Here is a 23,078-nt window from a genome sequence, read left to right on the forward strand (position 1 = left end):
AAGATGAGTCACAGCAGATGTTATGAAAAATTTACAAGTGATTTATCCAGAACTTACAGAGGTTTTGTTACGTAGAGCAAATATAGCCTTTCATCAACTACAAACTGAGTAACACTGTTTAGTGCATTTTAGATTAACACTGAAAATTAAAAGTGATTTTTTTCCTTTCCACTTAGTTATTATGTATTCTGGGATATTATCACAGATTCCTAGCTAAATTAACTTATTCCCATTTCACAAAAACAGCAAAACCAAAGTTGTCCTTGGAGCTGCAGTTCTAAGCAGCAGTGTTTATTTAGAATATATTTTTAAAAACAACTTTAACCATCAAACATTAATGCTTCTGTTACAGATGTCATCCCACAACTGAGCAAGCAGCAAGATGTAAGTTTAAAACATACAGTATACTTTTCTACATTAAAGATATAGGATTACACAGGTTTACAGAAACCCATAGGACAAATCAGCCTACAACAAAACACAGTTCCTGAGAATTTTAAGATTTCAGTAAAGACTCTCATTTTAAAAAGGTCAAGAGACAAGTACCTTGGATAGTAGCTTCAAACCTCTAGGTAAGAGCCCTGCCAGCCTGTGGTTCACTTCTAAAGTGTACACACGAGAGGCAACCAAGAAAGAAAAGTAATCCTATTGCAACCAGGATTATGTTTACTAACCACAGTTGCTTGCATCTACACTGGAATTTCCCCCCATCTTACTTAAAGGTCCACAAAAAGATGTGCAGTCCACTGATTTACATTTACACATTCCAATGTAAGACAAAGGTAAAGCTGTGTGTAACTGACTGATTTTGGAAAGAATGTTTCATCATGTTAGTAAACAAAAGCTCAGCACCTCACAGATGAAAGAATTTGTAACTAAATATTTTGGTTAGCCATTAAACAGAAATCAAAGTCTAAAAAAAAGCTGTGAATTCTTGGAAATAACATTTAAGAAATACTCACAGAACACAGTTGATGTTGTACATTTTACTGAAATGAATTACAGCAAATTTCACCAGTCCTATGATTTATAAAGTACACAAAATATGGACATAAAGGAAACCAAAACCCAAAGACAATCACGTATGTGTGTATGTACATATAACACACACATGAAATGTGCAAATTTCTTTCAATGCAAGTTCAACAAAGCTTATGCAGGACAGAGTTGTACAATGTTAGTGGGACAGAGTATTCTAGGCATCCTAATGACGTTTCGTATCTACAGCCAGCGCAAACTTACAAGGCACAAACTCAATGCTGACACTGTAGTGTTGTAAGTTACATTCAGGCACATCTCATTTTTTTTTTTTTTGAAGAACTACAATGGAAGTGCTACTTCTATACTAAAGTGCCAGCCTTTTCTCAAAGTTTAAGAACTAAATTGATGTAACCTACATGCAATAATGATCAATAGGGTTCTGAGTAATTTATCACTGCAAAGTCTGTGGCTAAATCATGTGAATGTATGCTATTTCCCAAAATACCTCCTTTACATTCTTCAGAGGTGACTTACACCTTGCCAGCCTTGACATATGGAATCCTACTCACACTTTTTTCTGTAACTTCAGTCACACTCTTGCAGAAAGCAAAACTATTTAAAAAAAAAGAGCCAGCAAAAAAACCAAAACCTTTCAAGATGCTTGCATTTAACAAATATTTGCTAAATTGCATAGTGAGGTGCATATCAGCTAGTAAAGAGTTAAAAGCAAAAGCTGTTTAAGGCAAAATTTTAACACAGCATAGCAGAACAAGCCAAACACCAGGTCTATCAGTATTTAAACAGAGTACTGGCCCATAGAGACTTATCTTCACGATGTTTTCTTTCTTACATTAATAGCAAACCCATACTTGCAGTATGCTTGATTAGCAAATTCTGTTGCATTTTTCTAAATGAAATGAGAGCAATTAACATGTAGGCTGATTGACTGATACTGAAAACACATGACAAATAGATTCTCTTCTACCCCTCAAAAAAGGGTTTTTTGAGCCTCCTGGGAGTTCAAACCTCACTTGTACCCAGGGCGAATACAATACCTAAAATCGAACTAATCATTTAAAATTTTCTAATACGAGTTACCACATCACTTTGCTGCCTCACCCTAAAGTTGTCTTTTCAGTATTATTTTTCAATAGAATACATTTAATAGACATCTGAGGAAGACAATACAATACAAAAGCTTAAGGGTCTTTGCAAAGAGATCTTCTATTCCTTCTGCGAAGTAAGAAAGGAGTGATTTTATTGGCATTTATTTGTAGTGCCATCAGTAAAGACAGGAATACTTAAGAAAGCAAAAATAGTTCTAATGTTCCACATACATCTTTGGTTTAGCCTTCCTGACCAAAATCTTCTGTAAACTTCTTTAACTTCTCCAGGTCCTGTTCATTAACTGTTGGTTTTGTGCTAGCTAGCGACCTAAGCATATCGTTCTGTCAGAAAAAAAGAAAACACATGTACTCAGAAACAAGCATAGTACCACTGCTAACAGTATCGTTGCCAAAAAAATATGCTTTAGAAAACCTTTTAAAACAAGATGACCATAGGAACTCCTATTTAAACAAAACTTCAAGTAACACCAAACATTCCTGCACACAGGCCAAATTTTAATTCTATGAAGACAGACAATTAGCAGTGAGTTTTTCAAGAATAAAACCACAATCTCAGGTTTAGGTTTTAACCTCTCATCCATTCAGCATCCACTGAAGTGTTATTCATCACTGCTTACTGGAACAAACTGAACTTCCTATCTTCTTTTTTTTTTTTTTAATCTACTTTTTAAGTACAACAGTTTGAAGTTGAAAATAATCAAATGTTCCCATGTATTCTTCATAGTCCATCATGGTCAAAAACCCATGAATGAAAAGTACAAGAAAACTAATCAAGTCCTGGCCAAAGGCAACTGAAAAGACTAGATGCTCATACTACTATAAAATCATTGGTAAAGATGAAAGTCAACATCATGACTTTCCAGACTTGAAATTTGTCTCATCATACTACAGATACCCTGCATAGAAAAGATTAAAGCCTTATTTATTTATTTATTTTTAAGGGCAATAACTGCTTTTGGGCACTGAAACAAGCTCCTATGCAACTGTAGCACATTAGAGCCTAAGTTCCATTAGTAGCACTCAAGGAATTATTGTATTTAATTCCAGGAGAGACAGATGAAAAATCCACTTAGGCTACGCAGGCAGAAGTTTTAGGGCAGGCCTGCACTTGCACACATCTTTTTGTGCTTCCTTAGTATGCAAATATACACAGATAACTCTTCTCACACAAATAACTCTTCTCACATATTATTTATATTTACAAAGCAGTACATACTGTTTTAGAGGTTTGTGATGCTCATGCAACACACTTTTCCTTCATTAATTACAAGAACATTTGTACACTAGAACTGACAAATTCGATATCAAGTCCTTTCCTCAATGCCCTTAAATTCTGAACCTTCGGGGTGAAATATAGAACAAGTGCCTAGGAATTTTATTCATGTATTTATTCACAATGAACTAAAATTCCAATGTGTCTTGAATAAGATATTTTATTCCTTAGACCAAACCAAGTATTTTAACATAAACAGAAAAACAGCTGAGAGGTATTGAAAGCTAGCTGCATCACCTCTGATGAAGTTTAACCAGAACTACCATTACATCCATCAGCTTTTTACATTTTATTGGATATACTTGCCTTTATGTTGTGGACAATATTTACTTACAGCACATCATTCCCAATTTACACTGAATATAATTTCCCACTCCTCTCTCTCCTTAACGCTATAGAACAATGGGAAGGTAACATAACACAGGGCAGGGATTTTGAAGGTTTTAAATAAATAAGAGAAATGAAAGAATAGTGGAAGATTCAGATGCTGCCTGTGGATAAAGGGACTGCAGCTGCATGGCACCAAACAAGAACAATAAGAAAAAAATGCTTATCCAGGACGGAGAACTGGCTTGTTCACAAGCATGCTGTACATCAGGATTCATGTATTATCTGTTATGTTCAGCATGTCTGAAAACAAACAGCTCACCCTATTGCCTTGCATACCTCTTTGAAAAAGCCTTTACTTTAAAGTCTTCTCTGAGTTTCACAAATCAAGAAAGAAATGCCACAAAAAAATACCTACCATGGAAACTTGTGGCTCCAGTAATTTATCACCTGGAACATCCATCCATGTCATTTCTTCAGCTTCAGGATCACCTGGAGAGCAAGGGGTGAACAAATCTACCATGATATTTGGATTAGACACTGATGGTCCTTTCACCTAAAAAAGAAAAACAAAACAGAACGAAAACCCTTTACCACTCGTTTACAGGTGTTTGTTTTTTAAAGTCAAGAAATTGAAGCTGAACATCATCTTTAGAGCAAAAACATTCTCTGATTTTATGTAGATGCCCTACCCATGTGGATATCATGTCCAGTGAAAGAGGAATTGCATAGAAGCACTGGCATCACTCACTTTGAAAACACACAGCTGCAGCCAGATACTTAAATTCACATCATGTCAAACCCTATGAGCCTCCTTCTCTTAAGGCAGGAATGTCTGTAGAAAGCTAACATGCCAGCAATACTATTTGGAAAAGACGACTCTTCCTAGTCCCTGGTCACTTTGGGAGTCCATTCATCACTGGTTAACAGCTTTCTAAATACTTCTCCAGTAGTTGTCCCTGAGTGCTCCTCAAGTCAGGCAGCCAGAGATGCCTTTTTAAGCTTTTACTTACTGCACTACAAAGCTCTGTGCACCTTTTCTGACAGCACTCGATAGAAAATAGGGCCATCTAGTGGGAGAACTGCAACCAGCCTCTTTTCCAGATGGACGGACAGACCCCCAGAAGCTGCACCAGGTGTCTCTTCCCTTTCTGCAGCGCGTATCTAGGACTCACAGTTCTATTTTCTTTCATCATTATCTGAAGCATCACACATCCACAGGAACTCAGAACACATGCAAAGACTGAAAGACAACACACTAACCAGCTGGTTTTAACTGCAGACAACTGGATTTGCCATTCCAATCTGCTTTTAAACCACAGTGCTTTGAACACAGATTGTAACATCCAAAACACTGACAAACCTCAGTTATCATCACATAGAGCAAGCAATGGTTTACAATGAGTTACTGAAAACTGAGCAAAGTGCTGTTTAGCTGGGACAAGTTGTCTGTTACTATGCAAATAGTTGATAAAGCCAACATTTTTCTTATAAAAATAAGAAACTGTATCCAATTGAAGTACTAACAAAACAAGTGGAATAAACTTGACTTTTGTCAGAACACTCAAAGTGCTGCAGTTCTTCTTCTAGCAAAAGAGGTAAGAGGTAAGGATTGCCTTTGGTTGCTCTGTAAACTGTGACAATTGAGGTTATTTCTTGTACTGCGGTAGTCTGAGACATGCCTCGGATGCTTGCACATTTCAGTGAAAGGCTAAAAAGGTAACAACCCATTGGTCAGAAATGTTATCGTCATTTAAAGTCAATAATGGATAAATACTTTAGGCATCCCTACTGAAAGGAAGGAATCAGCCAAAAAATCCCTGATACATCAAAATATTTCCTTTTTTTAAAAAAAAACAAATACAATTTATGGCAGCGCTACTGCTTCAAAATACTTTTTCAAAAATGTTCTTTGCATTTCAAACTAGGAAAAGACCCTCAAAAAACACTTAAAAGAATACATTCTAGGGGGCATTTTAAGGGGCAACAAAACGATGGCTTCCCTTCACAGAATCAAAAACCTCTGCAGAATACCTTAATGCAATACATGAATTTCTGTTAAACGAAACTTTGCAGTAAAAGCATAAACAAAAATACTTTTAGTTTGGGTCTCTTAAAAAGAAAAAAGTTCAAAGAAACATCTTATTTAGTTGATACATTTTTATGTTTTTAGAATTTTGTTTATAACCACTGATAACCTTAACACATTTTTTTCCCTCCACTGAAAGCATAACAGTTCAGAAACAATTTAAGCAACACTCGTGCAAATTCTCTGGGGAGAAGAAAATATTGCGCAGATTCAATGGATTTAAATTGGTCTTAAGAACTCTAGGGGGTTCTTAGTCAGATGAAGTTTTTGAGATCCAAACATTTGGAAGAAATGTTTAAGTTCGCATATAATATGTAGACATCACTGCAAGATAAGCCAAACATATCTATAGTTTCAACAGCCTCTTTAGAGAGCAGCTAAATAAGCATAAGCTAACTTTCACATTACACCAGCATCCAGAAGATGTTTCATTGTCTGGGCAGCACAGAACCTTGCTCAGCTGTCCTGCATCTTTACTTCTGTCACAAGTAACATTAGGTTAAGATTCCAGTAAAAACAGTCATCTTAATTTTTCAGTTTGAAGGATATTCCAAGCAAGCAGAATGTGCGTAATTATAATTCATCTGTTTCCATATTGACGAGGAATACATTTATTAACACACACACTACAAAAACATGAAGAACCGTATAATTTGATACAAAAAAAAGAGCACCTCCATAACACTCCATTTGAAGTTAACTTCAAACTGAATGCTTTTAACAATAGCTACAAATGTGAAGAGTCTGAGCTTGGATTACACAGAACAAGTACCTAGAAACCAGCTGCATCAGACTTACGGCAGAACTTGTGTAAAAAGGAGGTGATATCCATGTACTCTCTTAAAAAAAAAAAAAGGACAGTGTATAAACATTCATAAGCATTCAGTATTACCCAAACCAAACTCAGTTTACTTGTAAGAAATTTTCAGATCAAGATAATTTTGAGTCAAAATAGCATGAAAGTTTTTTGATTCTTACTTACTTTTTTAAAGTGAGTAGCTGATTGCACTATTCTAACAGGCTGCATCAGTGCATCGCGTACAATGATGCTTATATCTGCACCAGAATAGCCCTCAGTTCTTTTTCCAAGCTCTCGATAATCTGATTCTGTTAGGCGATTTGGAGTTGACCCAAGGTGAAGTTTGAACATTGCAGCCCTGGCATGGTGTTCAGGTAAAGGAATATAAATACGCTTCTCAAACCTGGTTTCAAAAAGAAGAAACAAAACACTCCACAGACGCTGGCTCATGCAGGTGCACAATGGAAAGAAGCTTATGCAAATCAGTATACAGTTTGTTCCTAAGTGAAACTGCTTCTTTCTAATATTGTATTATAAACCGTTTAAAAAAATCCAAGGCAAATATTCAACAAGCTGTTCTCATAAATAATACTGTAGCCACCATAAGACAACATCCAAAATATAACAAGTATTTCATTTTCTATAACAAGTATTTCATTTTCAGGACAAAGATCACCTCTTTAGATTGTATTTTCTCCAGGTTCTCTCCAGCAGATTTTGTGTTTTAAAAGAAAAAAACAGAAGGGAAAAAAAAGTCTCCAGTGTTGAAGTACATTTGAGCAGTGTTCACACTTGGAGAAAGAAGTGCCTCATAACATGTTGAGGAAACCACTTTCTATGGTTTCTAACTACTTAGAAGAGAACTTTGTAGTTGGAAACAAATTTGAAGTCATACTCTCAACAGGGCCGTCAGTAGAAACTGGTGATATCTGCAGTTCTTCCTTTGAAGCAGCATCTGTTCTCACAGTAGATTACCTCCCATCAACAAGATGAGAAACTCAATTCTGTAGAACAGAATTAACTTGCTACACATGACAAACTGGGCCAAGGCCATGAAAAATTGTGTTACTGCCATGTTGTACAAGTTCCTTTGAGTTTTACAGACAAAACTTAGATACTCTTTCACACTGCAAAGAATGACCTGAAATTTTAGGTAACACATCCATTACTGTATCTGCCTATAAAACTATAGCCATACAGGATGGAAGCGACCTCTGGAGGCCATCTGGTCTAAATTCCCAAAGCACAGTCAGCTTGAATAAAGTATATAGATAAGAGTCAATGGCACTGTCACAAAAAAGTAATCTTTCTTTAGCCTACAAAAATGACCACTGTCCAAGTTGTCCTCATCACAACATAACCATACTTGTAATGTAACTGTATTTGTCCTCTGCTGCTCTGCAGGTGAAAGATCCAGCTCATCAGATACATGTACAAAAGCTTTTCAACTAAAGAAAAGCAGTTAAAATACACTCTGAAAGATCACACAAGTTGCGTGTGACCAGTACAAAAACTTGGTAGTTCTGCGTAACATAAAATTACATTTCCATGAAATTACTCAAGCTATTCAATAGCTTCCTACAACTGAGATGGGCAGCTTTGCCCCCTCTTGCCCTTCTGAGCAGCATGTTTTGTATCTTGTCCCCCACGCCAACCACGAAATCAACCAGCAAAGAAACAGAATAGTCTTCTGCTTGCCCAAGCAGAATTAGCTGATCAAGAAACAAAATAAACTACAGGGTAAATACAAGGGTGAACAATCCACCTCTTAAGTGGCAAGGGGCTATCGACTCAGTCCAGTCGTGTCTGAGAACATTAGCCACGTCTGCAAGCATTAACGAGATTACTGCCTCAAATAGCCTTGCGCTGAACCTTCACAACAGTTGCAAATTTCACACCATAAAAGAGCGCCATCGTACCTTCTCCTGATAGCAGAATCCAAAACCCAGGGTATGTTTGTTGCTCCTAAGACCAATATTCCTTCATTGTCGACACCAACCCCTATGAGGGCAGAAATCATTTCACCATTTAGAAGACAAACAAAGACTGTTTTAAAACATTGTCAAGATTTAATGGGGTGGAAGTGCAGATTTCTTTAGTGTTCTCATGCCAGCTGTACTTAAAATACACACCTTAATTCCTTTGATTCTGAAAACCAGTAAACTTACCTTGCATCTGGACCAGAAATTCTGTTTTAATCCGTCTAGCAGCCTCGCTTTCATTTTCACTTCTTGACCCACATAGTGAATCTATCTCATCAATGAAGATGATGGAAGGTTTGTTTTCTCTGGCAAGCTGGAACAAGTTTTTCACTAATCTTAAAAAAGGAAATAGCTCCAGTTATCTTAATGTAAACACCATCAAAAACACACAATTTAGGATTATGACAGTTACTTTGTTTAGAAAAAGCTAAAAAAAAGTAGACCCCACAAAATGTATTGATAAAGCTACTCAAAGATACATCATTCTTCCAGCTCCAACAACTCTGCATTATGTGGAGGGAGATACCACGGTATAAAGGGAGGTGAAGCATCAGAGTACTCCATGCATGATTTTGCAGGCAAACCCTGCTTAGTTTTACACATCTACAAGACAGATTTAACTATATAAACCCACCAATTTAGAAAGAATCAAAGCAACATGGCTTTGTCTTATTTAAGATTTGCAACTGAATCTGATTACCTCTAGAGATTTTCTAATAAATATGTACATTCTTATTTTTTTTTAAATAATATTACAGAAGTCAGTTTGCCTAAAAAAAACACGAGATGAATCTTACCAACATATTATGCTAAGTTACAAAGGACAATAAATAGCAACATGCTGGAAAATTCTTCTTATCACCGACACTAATAACTTTGGGCAACAGTCCCAGCCTGAAGAGAAACTGAAAGTCTTTATATTGACTTTGACTTCAATGTCAAACAGAAAAAATGTCAAGTTGGACTCCAGTTTTTTATTCCTTTTGCAAAAGAAAAGCAGCTTAAGGTTTGTATCTTTTTTAGGGGGAAAAAAATATCCAGTTCATACACTAAAGGCCTCTCTTCCTCACCCTATCAACTTGAAATTGCATTGCTCATTTGACACACACACAACTATTAAAGCATGGTTCTGACAACTATTCTCATCAATTTACAAAAGCCCTTTCTGTGCAAACCCAGAGCTCTCTCTCAATTCACGAAATCCTCATGAGAACCCTAGATGGACAAATTCCTGCACTTCTAGATTGCAATGGATATCACTTCAGGCTTCCTGGTCTTGTTCACATGCCACATAGTAACAAATGAAGTTAGCATGAGGAAAGAAAATTTCATGGCTGCTCCTCACTTGCAAAAATGGTTTGGAGGTGAGGAGCAGCCGTGAAGTTTTCTTTCTTCATGCTAACTTCATTTGTCTTCCAGATTTTGTTTAAAATCAGAATGAAGAAAAATCACCTCCATACAGACAAAGCAATACCATGTGTTAACCACAAGGCTGTTGAGACAGGTGAGTGGGGTGGTGACAAGATGAAAAGTACCCCAAAATTTCAGACTGATGCAGTGCACAATCACAGATGAGTTCAGAAAGGGGTGGTGATCTCCATAGTGCTCCTGACACCTTTCTGAAATAGTTTTAAAAACCCTCTTGAGCACTGAGGAGCAGTCCAGCTGCAGCAGCACAAAACGCAGCACATGATGGTATCTTTACCTGACTGACACTGCAGCACGAAGCATAGAAACACCAGAAGTTTGTTTTAACAAGACACATGACCCTTCCCTCAAGTTTAATTTCTTTAGAGTGTCTTATCTAGCTCTGTAATAATAATTTCTTCTTGCCAGTATTTCTCTAGACCTCTGGCAACTCCAACTTACTTTTCGCTCTCTCCTAACCACTTTGAGACCAGGTCAGAGGAAGATACTGAGAAGAAAGTCGAGTTGTTTGCTTCTGTTGCAACAGCCTTTGCTAAATAAGACTTTCCTGTTCCTGGTGGTCCAAACAGAAGAATCCCTCTCCAGGGTGTTCTCTTTCCTGCAAGAAAGAAACCATCATTCGTCAAAAAACTCTATCAAAAACAAACCTATTTTTCTGACGAATCCTCCCTAATTTATTAGGTTTTCTGTATCTACCTAAGAAACTCCTGTCAGTCACACCACTAAGAGCTCAGCTGGCGTTTCTGATACATCAGTATAATGTTCTTCTCATACTAGTGCCACTCTCAACTTCAACAGTAGCATTAGAATAAGAAATAAATGCTGTAATTCTGACCTGTGAACAAGTGTGGAAATTTAATGGGCAAGATCACTGCTTCTTTAAGAGCTTCTTTGGCACCTTCAAGGCCTGCAACATCACTCCATTTTACATTTGGTCGCTCCATAACAATAGCACCTGTAAGAAAAAAGTTACATAAATTAGCGATGCACGTTTTTCACAGCTTCCATTTGAAAAAAAAAACATGTTCATTACGAACAAAACCAAACCATTTCTAAGCAGATTTAAAGAGTAAATAGTGTTAGTCAAATGGACGCTATTTCACAGAGATTTGTCACATTGTTTTACCCCAATAAACCATCAATAACTAGAATACTCCAGAGTGAGCAGAAGTTCTGCAATGCCCAAAGCTAGTTTGTGACTGACCAGAAAAAAGGCATTTAGTATTCACAGAGCAGTATCTTCACTAAGGGTACCGAGACAGCATCTCTCACTGAAGCCCACCATTGTACTTTCCAAAAAATGTGAAGTTTCATTGTAAACAAGGAAAGAAATAATGTAGTTGCATGAGCCCAGCACTTAGAAGATCCTCTAGCAGATAAAGTAACTTGTTGGTTACCTAGATGTGCAATAAATAGTCTGAACATCCATTGCATAGGACTTCTAAGAGCTAGGGCTGAAAGCATCAGAAAGTTTACTTTTTCTACAGCTTAGCAGGCTCCACATATCTTCCATGTCTAGCCACGTTCTCTCTAAGTTTATCACCAAGTGTTATCTCAATCAACAAGTTGTAATTTGATTTTAGCCAACTGAATTGTGATTTCGCCTCCTCTTCAGGCTTCAAATTAATTAGTCTGATCTCAACAACGTTTTGTCTCGACTACTGCTAGATGGAACAACTTGAATCTGAACTAGTAATGTAATAATAGATTTTGAAATCCTAGTCAAGGCAAATCCAAAAGGTAAGAAAAATCTTCTCAGTTGAACGAGTGCCAACCAACCCAATACTTTCAAACACACTGAAGTTTCAGCTGCCCTATTTCTATACCAGGAATTTTCTGTAATTTCACAATTAGCTTTCACCAGTTATTTTCTTGACACCTTAACCTTATGCCTTCAGAACTCTGTAAATTGATTTTGTTAAGGCTTTCTTTTTTTTTCCTTTTAGAGGATTGAAAATTTACTGCTACTCATGGCTAACGGATAAAGCAAATAACACTTGCTCAGTTTTTCAGCATCTCTGTTGAGATTTTTTCTTTTCCCACATCTTTTTCATGAGATTGAAAGGAACATTTTTGTTAATAATTCCAGTTGTTAACAAATACGTAATTTGGAGTCCAAAAAACATCATCATGTTGTTCAGTGTGTTAAAAGCACTAGAGTACAAGTTTGCAATCAACTTCCTCTGTATACACTGAAATTCAACCCCTCATTTTCAATGCAATAAATCCTTCTGCTAGGTTAATTATATCTCAGTTTTTCTTAAAGTATACAGGACTAAGGGCTCCATAACTAAAATAATTAGTAGAAATGGTAGGAACAGCAAACTATTTCAAAGCTGAAGTATCAGTTATCTGCCCCAGACATACCGTGATAACTGAAATTACCGCACTGTAAGAGATACCCACACCAGGACACAAATGGAACTGGACATCGTAGGCTTCCTAATTTTGTAGGTGTAAATGAATAGCTGGAATATGAAGCAATAGAGTGCAAAAGGCCTTTAAAATTCTAAACACGAGTACATGACAATAAACCCACAATTACTATCCAGTCTGAATGTCAGTGGCCACTTCTCCCACAGTAAGTCAAGTTGCTGCTATAGTTAAAACCTTGAAAACAGACAGATTTGGGAAAGATTTGGGAAAGTTCCATAAGGCAAAGTCAGCTAAGAGTAAAAAAGCAGTAAAATTAAATACAGGAAATATCTGTGGCTGTTGTGGGAAGCAAACTAAGATGAGTAACGTGAAGACTGCCCAGAGTTTATACACTGAGTATGAGACTCCTACGTTAAGTTTAAAGACACCAAGGATCTCACATCTCGGATTTCCAAAGCATGAAAACAAATAAGCAAGAACCTTGCCATTTTATAGAAAAGTCTTAAAGAAGTGCTAGGTGCGAGACACTGTTTCTTGAAGACTGAAGGTCAGATTCACGTGGGAAGAGTGTTTATAGTGAGAGATAGGGGTAAAAGTCCAATGCTTGCCATTTTTCTGTCGTTTTAAAATACAGGAAATTATCCCTTAGAACTACACATGGAATTAAATAAAGGTGTCAAGAAATAGAAAAAGCATTGCAGTTTCCAAGTGTCATACAATAGCTCCCGAAATTATACAAGCTGAGAAATCCGTTAAATGCATTCGATCTTTTCTACAATGAAGTTTCTTCAGATTTGTAACCATCACCTGTCAGGGAAGCTCTGAACAATTCTTCACAATTAAAAAGTAGTAAGTATCAAGCAAAGCCACTTCTTTTACCGTATAAAAAACTTGTGCTAGCTGCCATATGTTGCATCACTGAACATATAGAGCATTTGAGTTCAAAAACCCAATTCTGTTACTCAGCTGAGTATCACTTATCACTGCAATGTGAGGAAATACTACAAGAACAAGAATCCATCTTCTCGACTTCTAAACTCGAGTGCAAGCTTTTCGTATTTGTATGATGTCTGTTACCTTAGGCAATAATACCCCAACACCCAAGAGTAAAATAGTGATACAGTTTAGCAAGTAACTACCTGAAACCTTGCAACTGTTCCCTCTGGAAAAATGCTTTCCTGATAAATGATAGAATTCAAACAGGAAACGCAGAGGACGGGAGATAAACTTCAACATATTCATGGCACACAAATGCATACCTCCATAAAGACTACACTTCTGTATGTAAACAGTATATACTAATTGAGCCACTTAACGACAATAAGTTAATCCATAACATACATGTGCCAGTAATCTAGAAATTCACTTGACTAAAGTCATCTCTATTTAAAGAAAAGGAGGCTTCGAAGTTACCTTGAAGTTGATTCTGTAGCTTCTTTTTCTCTGGATCCTCTGACTCTCCTTCCCCATCACTGTCATTCCTTGGACACAAGAAATAAAATACTGAAATACATTGAGAGATTGCTTCTTAGATAAAAAGCAAAAAGCAGAAAGACAGCACTCTGAGGAGAAAAAAAAAAAAAAACTTAAGATTTTAGGCTCTTTCAGATCTCTACAAGTTTACATCATTGTAGTTCTGCTTTTCCACACCACACTCTTTCTAATCCCCTCTCCTAACCATTTCAACTTCCTCTTACAGGTCTGATCCCTCCTCCACTTAACACACTTTACATGCTTCGAGCCATCCTCTAGGAAACAAAAGCCCTTGTATTGAGCAGCATGGAAGCACCAAAATGGTTCAACTGTGGATGTTGGCACTTATCCGCTATCTGAAACTGCAGTTGGGCTTGGTCAATTCCATCTAGTACTATAAAAACTCTACACCCACATCTTGTCAGAATAAACGGAACAGGAAGTTACAGAAGGAAAAAAGTAGACTAGGTAGAGAACAACGGGAGGGGAGGTCATGGAGTCATGCAGCCTCTGTGACAGTAACGATCCCTTCTATTACAAACCAGCAGAACGCAGCACAGCTCCAAAAAATAAAACTGATGAGATGAGTAGACAATGAAGGAGACTGAAAGTCAGGTGAAGTTTCAAGAGACAACTGAGCAACACTTGCTGTTCAGCGCTGCGACAAAGGGCAATCTCACCTGGAGATACCTTCCTGAAACCCTTCCTCTCCCCTGTCCCCATAGAGCCATCAGCAAATGCAAAGGAAGCTCTGCTTGTTCAGTAGGTCTGATCCAGCTCTCTGATACGTAAAATGAAGCACAGATCTAATAAAAGGAAAGCAGTGGAGAGGCTAGGCAGCAGCAAGGCACTGGAGTGATTCAGGCCATCTTATGGAACATCACCCTACAACAGAGCCTTTTGCAGCTCTTACCACGCGAGACAGATAAAACTTAGGCCACAGTAATCATCAGTCCGCATTTATTTTCTAGTTAGCAAGTATTCACATGCAGAAGAATTGCGTCATCGGGCTCACTGCTGTTAAATCTGATAAGAACGTGTTAGTCTGAAATAGCTTTCATTCGCCAGTGAATTTCCTATGCAAATATTCAATCATCTTAGTAAGCAAGCACAGAAAAGCCCGTGATATTAATTCATATTATTTTTCTTTTATTAGCCCACTGTACTTCAACATTAGTAGTCACGTGAAGCGTTTCAAAAACACTAGCGAAAAAGATCTGTGAAAAGCTGAATTTTAGAATAAATTGAATTCAGGAAGTATTTTGCTTTACCTTCTCCCGAAACATACCCTTTTCCATCAGTAGGACCAGACTCTTTAACTGGTTTTGGTGCAGATTTTTCTTTCTTTTTCAGATATTCTTTCAGTTTTTCTGCTCTGTCCAAGTATTCTGCACATCTCAATCTAATGCTCTGTTTTGCTTTATCGCCCTGTGCTTCGTCTAAGAGTTTGAAGAGAAACAAAGTTTTGTTAACAGCAAACACGTGTGCATCAATCAGAAAACAAGACTAGACCTGTCATCTTTATGTCTTATGCATACACCTCTCTCAGCGCTCACCACATAACCAAGTTCCTCAACTACTTATTTTTCCCCTGTACCATGGAAAGGAGGAGTGACAGAAAGGAGTAATCATCCACGAGAAATCAAACACGCACCTGAATATTGCTTTGGCTTAAAACCCGACTGAACAATATTAAGGACAATGGCACTGGAAGTTTTTTCTGTCAGCCTGTCAAACTACTGTCCATTGTTTTAATAATTCATTTTCTAATCTAGCTCATCAAGAAGATGGTTGTGCTGAGAGATTTTCTTTTAGTCTGGAAACACTTTACCTTTCCATAGCCTGCTAGTTTTAGAAGTCGTTCGCATCAAAGAAAAATGGCGTAACTGAAAAAGATAGGTGTGTTTCAACAGCCACACTGTTCTCTTAGTCATTATTATAATATTTTAAATCAGCAATCAAAATTTAAAATATTAGGTTTAGATGCTAAGTTTAACAATGCCGATGTAATTTTGGAAAAGCACAAAGTCGTACTCTGTCAAAGGCCGTACGATTTAAGCTAAGTCAATTTGTGTTTTATCAATTCCTTAGTGACTTTTTTGTTTGGTTCAGTTTCCCCCCTCCCCCCCAAATTACAGAGATCTGTAAGTGCACTTATGTCTGGCTAGCAACCCTAACCCGCTCAGCTTATGGCTGTACATTAAAAGAATCTACTCTTTGCATACAAACACTGGACATGAGATAGAAGGTACAAAGAACCGTGAAAGAGAAAGCATAAAATAATTATGAGGGTATGGAAACCGAAGGAAAATGAGAACGTAAAAATCCATCCCATACATTTTGATGGTCAAGGTGATGAGTAAGACAGACATTAAGGAGCAAAGATGCCAGCAGAAATGTAGGAAAGCAAGTGGCATGAGTAAAAAAGCAAGAAGTGCTCCGTGGATACTACAAAGAGTTCTTGTGTATGATATGGTTATCTGCACAACAGAAGTACAGGAATGCCTGTACTTCTGTCGCATTTCCTCATTTGCAGTGGCCAGCCTGAGACACTACAACAGAAACCCAGAGGGCAGACAGTAAAACCCTGTGTCCCCCTCTTAAAAAAAAAAAAAAAAACAAAACTAATAAACACTCAAGGAAAAAAAATCTGTTTTCTTACAAGGAAGGAGCAGAATGTAGCGAAGGCAAAAGCTGAATAACGCATGACCTCAGTCAAACTACAGATAGCAAGTGTCAACTGATAATGAATGTCAGATTTTAAATACTGATGTCACCATAAGAGATTACTCTGTGCAATTTGGCTATAAAACTCTACTTCATGACCTAATACATTGCACTTACATTTAATAACGTGAAGAAAATACTGGACAGCATGCTGGTACAAGCGGAAGGCTTCCTCGTAGTTGCCTGCTTTGTCTTCCTGTGCTGCCTTGCTAGCAAGGTCTATTGCTTTCTGTAACAGAAACAAATAATTAAAGTGCTGTCTGACAGCATTTTGCATAATCAGAGAGATTTTAAACTGTTGCTCTGACTTATTTTCGATATGTAGCTTTTCTGCTCTTTAACGTTTACCCCAAAAAGCTGAAGGCAATTGACTGCAAGCCTTTGATGGCACTCTGTACAGGACATTTCCATCTTTTCATGAACAGTGATAAGCAAAACTTACCAGCACACAAAGAAGCAGTAAGCGACAAGATTAATTTTCTGTGTAGTAACTATTACTGGTTTGTCTATGCAGTTTTAATCATCAATCTCTTGCATTTATTACGGAAAAGTTTAGAAATACATTTCATGTTTTTTCATCACAGACAATTTCATCCACGAGTCATGGCATCGGAAAACCTATTGACAGCAGAGTCCATATAGGAAGTACACGATTATAGAGCGCTGAAACTAGCACTATCACTGTTCCAACCCAAAGCCGGGAGTTAGCTCAAAGACTGATGATTTGGTTAGCTTCTCTTGAAGGATTTAGGTTCTTGATACCCAATTATGAAATTCTAATCACTGCTCTAGGAGGGAGCAGGGGGAAAGGAGCCCACTAGACAGAAAACAGCTAAATTACGAGCACCAAAAGAATTCTATTAAGGAGAATTTAGGGATGAATTTTTACCTTGTTTACTGAACCAGTTTCAAACAGAACTGGCTGTAATCTAAGACACCATGCTGTATACACTGACCTGTGGATTTATTGATATCACTGTATTCCTTTGCTCTCGAGTGCTTATTACCTTCTACCATGCTTGGCTCCTTGGCCGTGGCCTATACCACTTCAGGGCAATTAGAAATGAGTCTGAACGTCTAGCTCATGGAAGCTTAAAAACAACCAGTTAAAAAAACCCAGAGGCCACTAACGCTACCTAAATCTCCGATAGCCCCGTATGTATTTTCCTCACATACGGTCAGTTCCTCTTCCTAGGCGTAACACAACCACTGTGAGCACGCTAGCTAACGTCAGGGAGCAAGGTGAAGATGTTCAAAAGAGCTTTCAACAGACATTCCTGCGCACGTACTCTTGCCAGTATCCAGACACACTGAAACCGCCTCCCCCCCGCGCCCCTGCTGGCACCCGCCCGGCACCGCCCGAGCGGCCAAGGCCTCCCCGGGCGGGCACCCGGCCCAGGCCGGGCCTTTACCTCAGGGCCCTACCTGCAGGTTGCCGGTGGTGCCCGCCATGGCGGGGCGCTGAGGGGGGGGAGGGCGCCGAGGGGGTGCCGCCGGCCGGAGCCGCCCCGATCCCAACCGAAACCTCGGCCCCTCCGCCGGCCGCTTCCGCACTACAGCGCCGCTTCCGCTTCCGGCAGCGCCTCGCTGACGTCAGCGCGCATCGCATGACGTCAGCGCGTCCCCGTGACGTCACGAGCCCCGCCCCGCCCCGCCGCCTCTGGGGGGGTGGTTGCGGGTAATGGCGGCCGCCCCCGCCGCCGGTTTGGCGGGAGGGGGCGGGCTGCGGGTGGGGGGGGGCAAAATGGCGGCCGCGGCACCCTGGGGGAAGCGCCTGCGGCTGGGGAGCTCTGGGGGCCCGCCCAGAGGGGTTTCGCTCTGTAAAACTGCTCCGTGTTGCTCAAAGTGCCACAGCTAAATAAAAGTTTTGGCTTCTGGCTTCATCTTTACATCGTTTCTGTAAAACATTAAATGGACGTTTGTATATATATATATATATATATATATTTTTTTTTTTTAATAAAGATTTTTTCCCTATGCCTCGCAGTGGGGACTGAATTAAAATCTTAACACCTTTGCCCTGCTCTTTCCCATGGCTCGCTTGCCCTCATATCAGTCATACGCCCCCTTTTCCGTCATATCAGTGCTGAATGCTTTTATTTGCAGAACGGAGCCTTAATGAGTTCTGACACCCGTCATAGGCAGGCAAAAGTTAGTCACCTGAGGTTTAGCAATAAAACCTGGGTAATGTGCAATGTCTGCAGTGAACGAAGGAGGAAGTGACTCAATGTACAGCAAATCATAAACCAGTTTTGCGGAGTTCTCTTGCTGTATGGACCTCAGATTTATGAATTTCTGCTAAGTCAGTGCAATGCTTGTGCTAAATTAGTGACATATCCTCCCGTGTTACTGTAATTCCATTAGGTACAAAAGGAATATCTGAGAAACTCTTCCTTAGATTCATAAACCCCATTTTTCCAACTACCCCCAGTGCAAGTTTGGCCTACCCGAATGGTAATTTCAGTGTCACTTCATTGTTATTGTTCTTATTATTTTTAATAAACTACTTCACTGAACCTTTTCAATACAATCAGCAGGCAGCCTGTTCTGGGCAGAAGGTAAAAGGCACTAACACAGTCACCCCTATACCTAGGGATGTTGGGGTAATCTCTTCCCCTAACCCTTTGATCAGCAGTTTGTTTTGCTAAGTGTCTTAATACATGCATGCACTGCATGATGTTTCAGGTTGATTTTTAGGTACGGTCAGTAACAGCTGTTCTTGCTTTTATTGCAAACATGAAGAAACAAACCAAACCAAACCAAACAAACAAACGTGATTAGCAAAGATTAAGGCATGTAATCAGGCTCTCAGAAATGAGATGGCAAAGAGAACATCGGACCTAAGAGAGATGTTGGAGAAAGTGCGGTTTATTAAACATCCACCAATGAGTCTGTCACAAAGGGCAACTGATTGGGCAAGTGATGGGAGAGCTGAGTGTTTCTAAAGGAACCTCTTACTTGTGCTGTAATCAGGATGCAGGCATAGCATACTGTGGTGTGAAGTGCTCAAGAAAACTCTGGGTTAAACCACATATATCCATTTTGTTCTTATTCGAAGTGATGTTTTTCAAAGCATGAGAGAAAAACATTCTTTTTACCTTTTCACTATGGATTATGTCATCCTGGAGCCTTCGGTCTACTGTTAGCCTCCTTTCTATTTACAACACTTTAATTTCTTGCAGATGTCATTTCCATTCTCTCTATTTACCCTCTTATTCTGATTAGTATATCAGAGTACTCTCAGATACATCCCTGTTAGTAATATTTCTGGCTGTGTTATCTGTACCTATGATTTTCAAATCTGTAATGCTACATTTAGCTTTTAAACCTTGGTCTAAAACAGTAAGTTCACAGGTGTGTGAGTAACAAATGCCTTACCAGTCACACTGAGCAGGCTTCTGAAACTCCAGATAAAAACTGGTTTATGTGAATGTGAACGAGATAAAAAATCAGGAAAGGCATGTGTGACTTTACAGGTAACAGGTGCAATACTTCTTACTTAAGCCTTACTCATAGAGTATTTCTACTATGAAGTGACTTTGCAGCTAGTTTTGCCTGAGGAAATACTGTCTGAATGCTGAGTAATGATGTCCAGGCTAGCTCCTGAGAAGCAAATGAAGTGTCATGACAAGGGTACCCTGATTTGAAAGACAAGTGTGGCCACGTTATTGAATGCTTCCCATTGCTGAAGTTCCTGTGTTACCATGTTCTCAGAGTCCATATCATGTTACTGTGTACGACTAAGTGTAATGAAAATAAAATATATTAATGATGAATGTAAGTACCTATTGGCCTCAGTCACATCTGCTAATTGTCCAGGGTACTGTTAAATCACATCGCTATGACACTAGGTGGCACAGGCACACATGATCTCCACGATCCTGAAGGCTGAGCAAACTGGTGGAGAACATTTCTTGTTATCATCTTTTGGCATGGAAAGAAGGGGGCCAAACCACATGTTGGCTGAACACTTTGTGCCAAGAATAGATGGATATGTCAACAAAATGAGTCATGTCTACAGCACAGCCAGGCCTCATAACAGTGATACTCCTCCACTGTGGCAACTGGCTATAGATATAGCTAATATTAGTGTGAGAGTGAGACTTTGGTATTAGATGACACAAGAGCCATGCAATGAAGGGAAATCATTGCTGTAGAGATCCTAACAGTGCAGATAGACAAGAAGAAAGGTGGGAGAATACAACCTCTGTTTTTCTTTATTTTTCTACCTGATGAACTGCTGCAGAAAAGTCCATTTGACCTAGGTGACAAAGGCTGTCAGTAAGAAAGCTAGGAGGTAAAATTCAGATTGTCCAAATCCCATTGCATTACCTTGATCCTGTTCAGTGTATGTGCCCATTCACCCGCCTAAGACAGGACCTCCAGTGGACATGCGGCTCAGTCAGTCTGGCCACATAGCCTGCAAGTCTCCCCCTCTGCAGTGGGAAACGCGGTGTGCCAAAAAGCACGAGTGCTGCTGCTGTAAGAGACCCAGGCCACAAGCTGTCCTCGGGAACATGTCTCCCTGTAGTATGGTGCCTTGGGGAACACTGCTGATGGGTGGCTTCCCTCTGTAACTGCTTTTAATTGCACTGGCAGCACGCCAGCGTTGTGGAGGAGGGCTGTGTCCCTAGAGCCCTTGTTCCGAATGCACTCAGGACTCCGGATGCAGAGGCAGGGTGTTGTAGTTACAGAGCCCAGGAGGAAAAGGATTAAAGCTGTACTCAGTACCAGGAAGACTGAAGCCAAAATAAAGCCATGTTGCTTCTATGGCACTGCATGCAAGGGTGAGCCTCAGGCCAGGACCTGCTGCACATGGGTTTTGAGGAGTAAGCGGTCCTCAGACTCTCTGTCGGAGGGGTGTGCTGTAGTCCTGCTGTGTCCCACCCTGTGGCCTGAGGTGTCAGTGCAAGCGTCTCCAGTACGGGTTAGGCATCCTCTTCTCAAAGCCCTTGGTCTTTGCACCCCTTTCTTCTGCAGCTGCAGCAGCAACCAAAGGAAATCGGGGCCCTGCTTTGAAAGCCAGACCCTTCTAGCTGTGACTGGACCCTTCCCACCCTGTCCCTGTGGAGTACCATCAGCAGGTGGGGGAGGCAGAGGCTTTCTTGGGCAAACCAGCCCTGCTAGAAGAGCCTCCAGGCACGGTACAAGCACAGGGGAGGAGAAGTGGCTTTGAGGCAGTGATTTGCTCCACGCCCTGCTCTTCCCCAGCCTGAGTGTCTCTGGTGCTACCTAGTGGCCGCATGCCACCAAAGCCCATACCTGTCTTTAAATGCTGCTGAGAATTTGACCTTTGATGAATCATCTACCTTGGCAAAACTGACACTCAAAAATTAATATTTCCTCTTCCTTCTCCTACTTTTACATCCTGGCTCAAGAGAACATGAAGCCCGATGTGGAGATTGGTCTTATTGATCCATTTCACTTGGAAGACATTCATGGTCTGTGGTGGATGGTGGCAGTATGTTTTCTGACATAATACAAGAACAAGTACATAGTACAAGGGTCTGGCTGTGCCTCTCTGGAAAGAAAAAAATAAGTTCATACATTTTGAGCTTTGGATTTCTTAGTTTTGTTAATTTTCTTTCTACTTCTGTATGAACGGATTCACTTTCAACGTTGGAAACTCAAAATATGTAAATGCTCGAAAATTCACAGTGATTTTTATTCAGGTGTTTTGTATGTATGAAATGTGTTATCTTCTGGACTAAGTTACCTTACTCTAGAAATGGGATGACTCCAGGTTTATGCTCCTGTAGTTCACAGTGAGATGAATCCAGTATATCAGGAAAATAGCCTGAGAAAATAATTGCTGTTATTGCTGAGGATGGATTTTGAAACTTTGAATTTGACCTTTTGAAAAAACACAGAAATAAAAATGTAGCTTTTCTTAAATTGTGCAATACATGGTCCACTACTTTTATGTATTTTTGAACATAATTTAGCATAGTGAGTGAGTCTGAGGATTTTTCTACTGCTATGTGAGTAGCAGCAGAAATTGTCAGGAACAAAAACGAAATCTGAAACAATATTTTTCTTAGCTTTGCCTGTGTTATCTTCAAGGGTAATAGCTGCCCCAAACAACATAAGTCTGGTGATTTCTGAGCCTTTCTTCATCATGAACTTACCAGGCAGGGACACTCATATTGACAGTCTGTACAGGCCAAGGACAAACATTTCACCTAAGTTTTCTCTGCATAGCATTTCATATATTAGGTCTTGCTAATGCATTGAGATTAAATGGAATAAAAGCTCTTAAATGTTGACTTCATGCATGACTGAGCAAATGTGGCTTCAGGGGTGTATTGTTTGATTCATACCATCCAATTTTGCCAACTGCAACTCACAAGTCCTCTACCCAAATATGAGTTCAGGGAGGAGTTTTGTACTATGCATTGCTGAGTTTGGTGTAGGAGCATTTTTTTTTGAAATGTCATTATAGCTGCAATGCTTAAAAGGCCTACAGCCCTACTCACTTCAGGGATTTTATTGTAAA

At 39.4% G+C, this 23,078-nt stretch overlaps 1 protein-coding gene across 1 annotated transcript; it reads right to left on the reverse strand.

Annotated features, from left to right (window-relative positions):
* Nucleotides 1-257: 257 nt before the first annotated feature.
* Nucleotides 258-18,308, reverse strand: VPS4B (vacuolar protein sorting 4 homolog B). The gene is made up of 11 exons (XM_035552660.2): nt 18,008-18,308; nt 16,700-16,811; nt 15,144-15,294; nt 13,796-13,863; nt 10,842-10,961; nt 10,448-10,604; nt 8,765-8,913; nt 8,516-8,597; nt 6,780-6,999; nt 4,127-4,264; nt 258-2,429 (listed from the first exon to the last, which is right to left on the reverse strand). Exons 1-11 carry the CDS (start codon nt 18,032-18,034, stop codon nt 2,328-2,330), a joined length of 1,326 nt encoding a protein of 441 aa, XP_035408553.1. The 5' UTR covers nt 18,035-18,308; the 3' UTR covers nt 258-2,327.
* Nucleotides 18,309-23,078: the final 4,770 nt, after the last annotated feature.

Source organism: Cygnus atratus, chromosome 2 (genome assembly GCF_013377495.2).
Source record: "Cygnus atratus isolate AKBS03 ecotype Queensland, Australia chromosome 2, CAtr_DNAZoo_HiC_assembly, whole genome shotgun sequence".
NCBI classification, from domain to species: domain Eukaryota; kingdom Metazoa; phylum Chordata; class Aves; order Anseriformes; family Anatidae; genus Cygnus; species Cygnus atratus.

What these genes read in the sequence shown, in the direction of transcription:
- VPS4B (XM_035552660.2), bottom strand. Translation starts at nt 18,034, where the DNA reads ATGGCGGGCACCACCGGCAACCTGCAG. An exon ending in TTTTCTTCACGTTATTAAAT is followed by an intron (nt 15,295 to 16,699) that starts GTAAGTGCAATG and finishes TCAAACTCTTAG; the next exon opens with ACGAAGCACAGGGCGATAAA. An exon ending in TGGTTAGGAGAGAGCGAAAA is followed by an intron (nt 8,914 to 10,447) that starts GTAAGTTGGAGT and finishes TCCTTTTTTAAG; the next exon opens with ATTAGTGAAAAACTTGTTCC.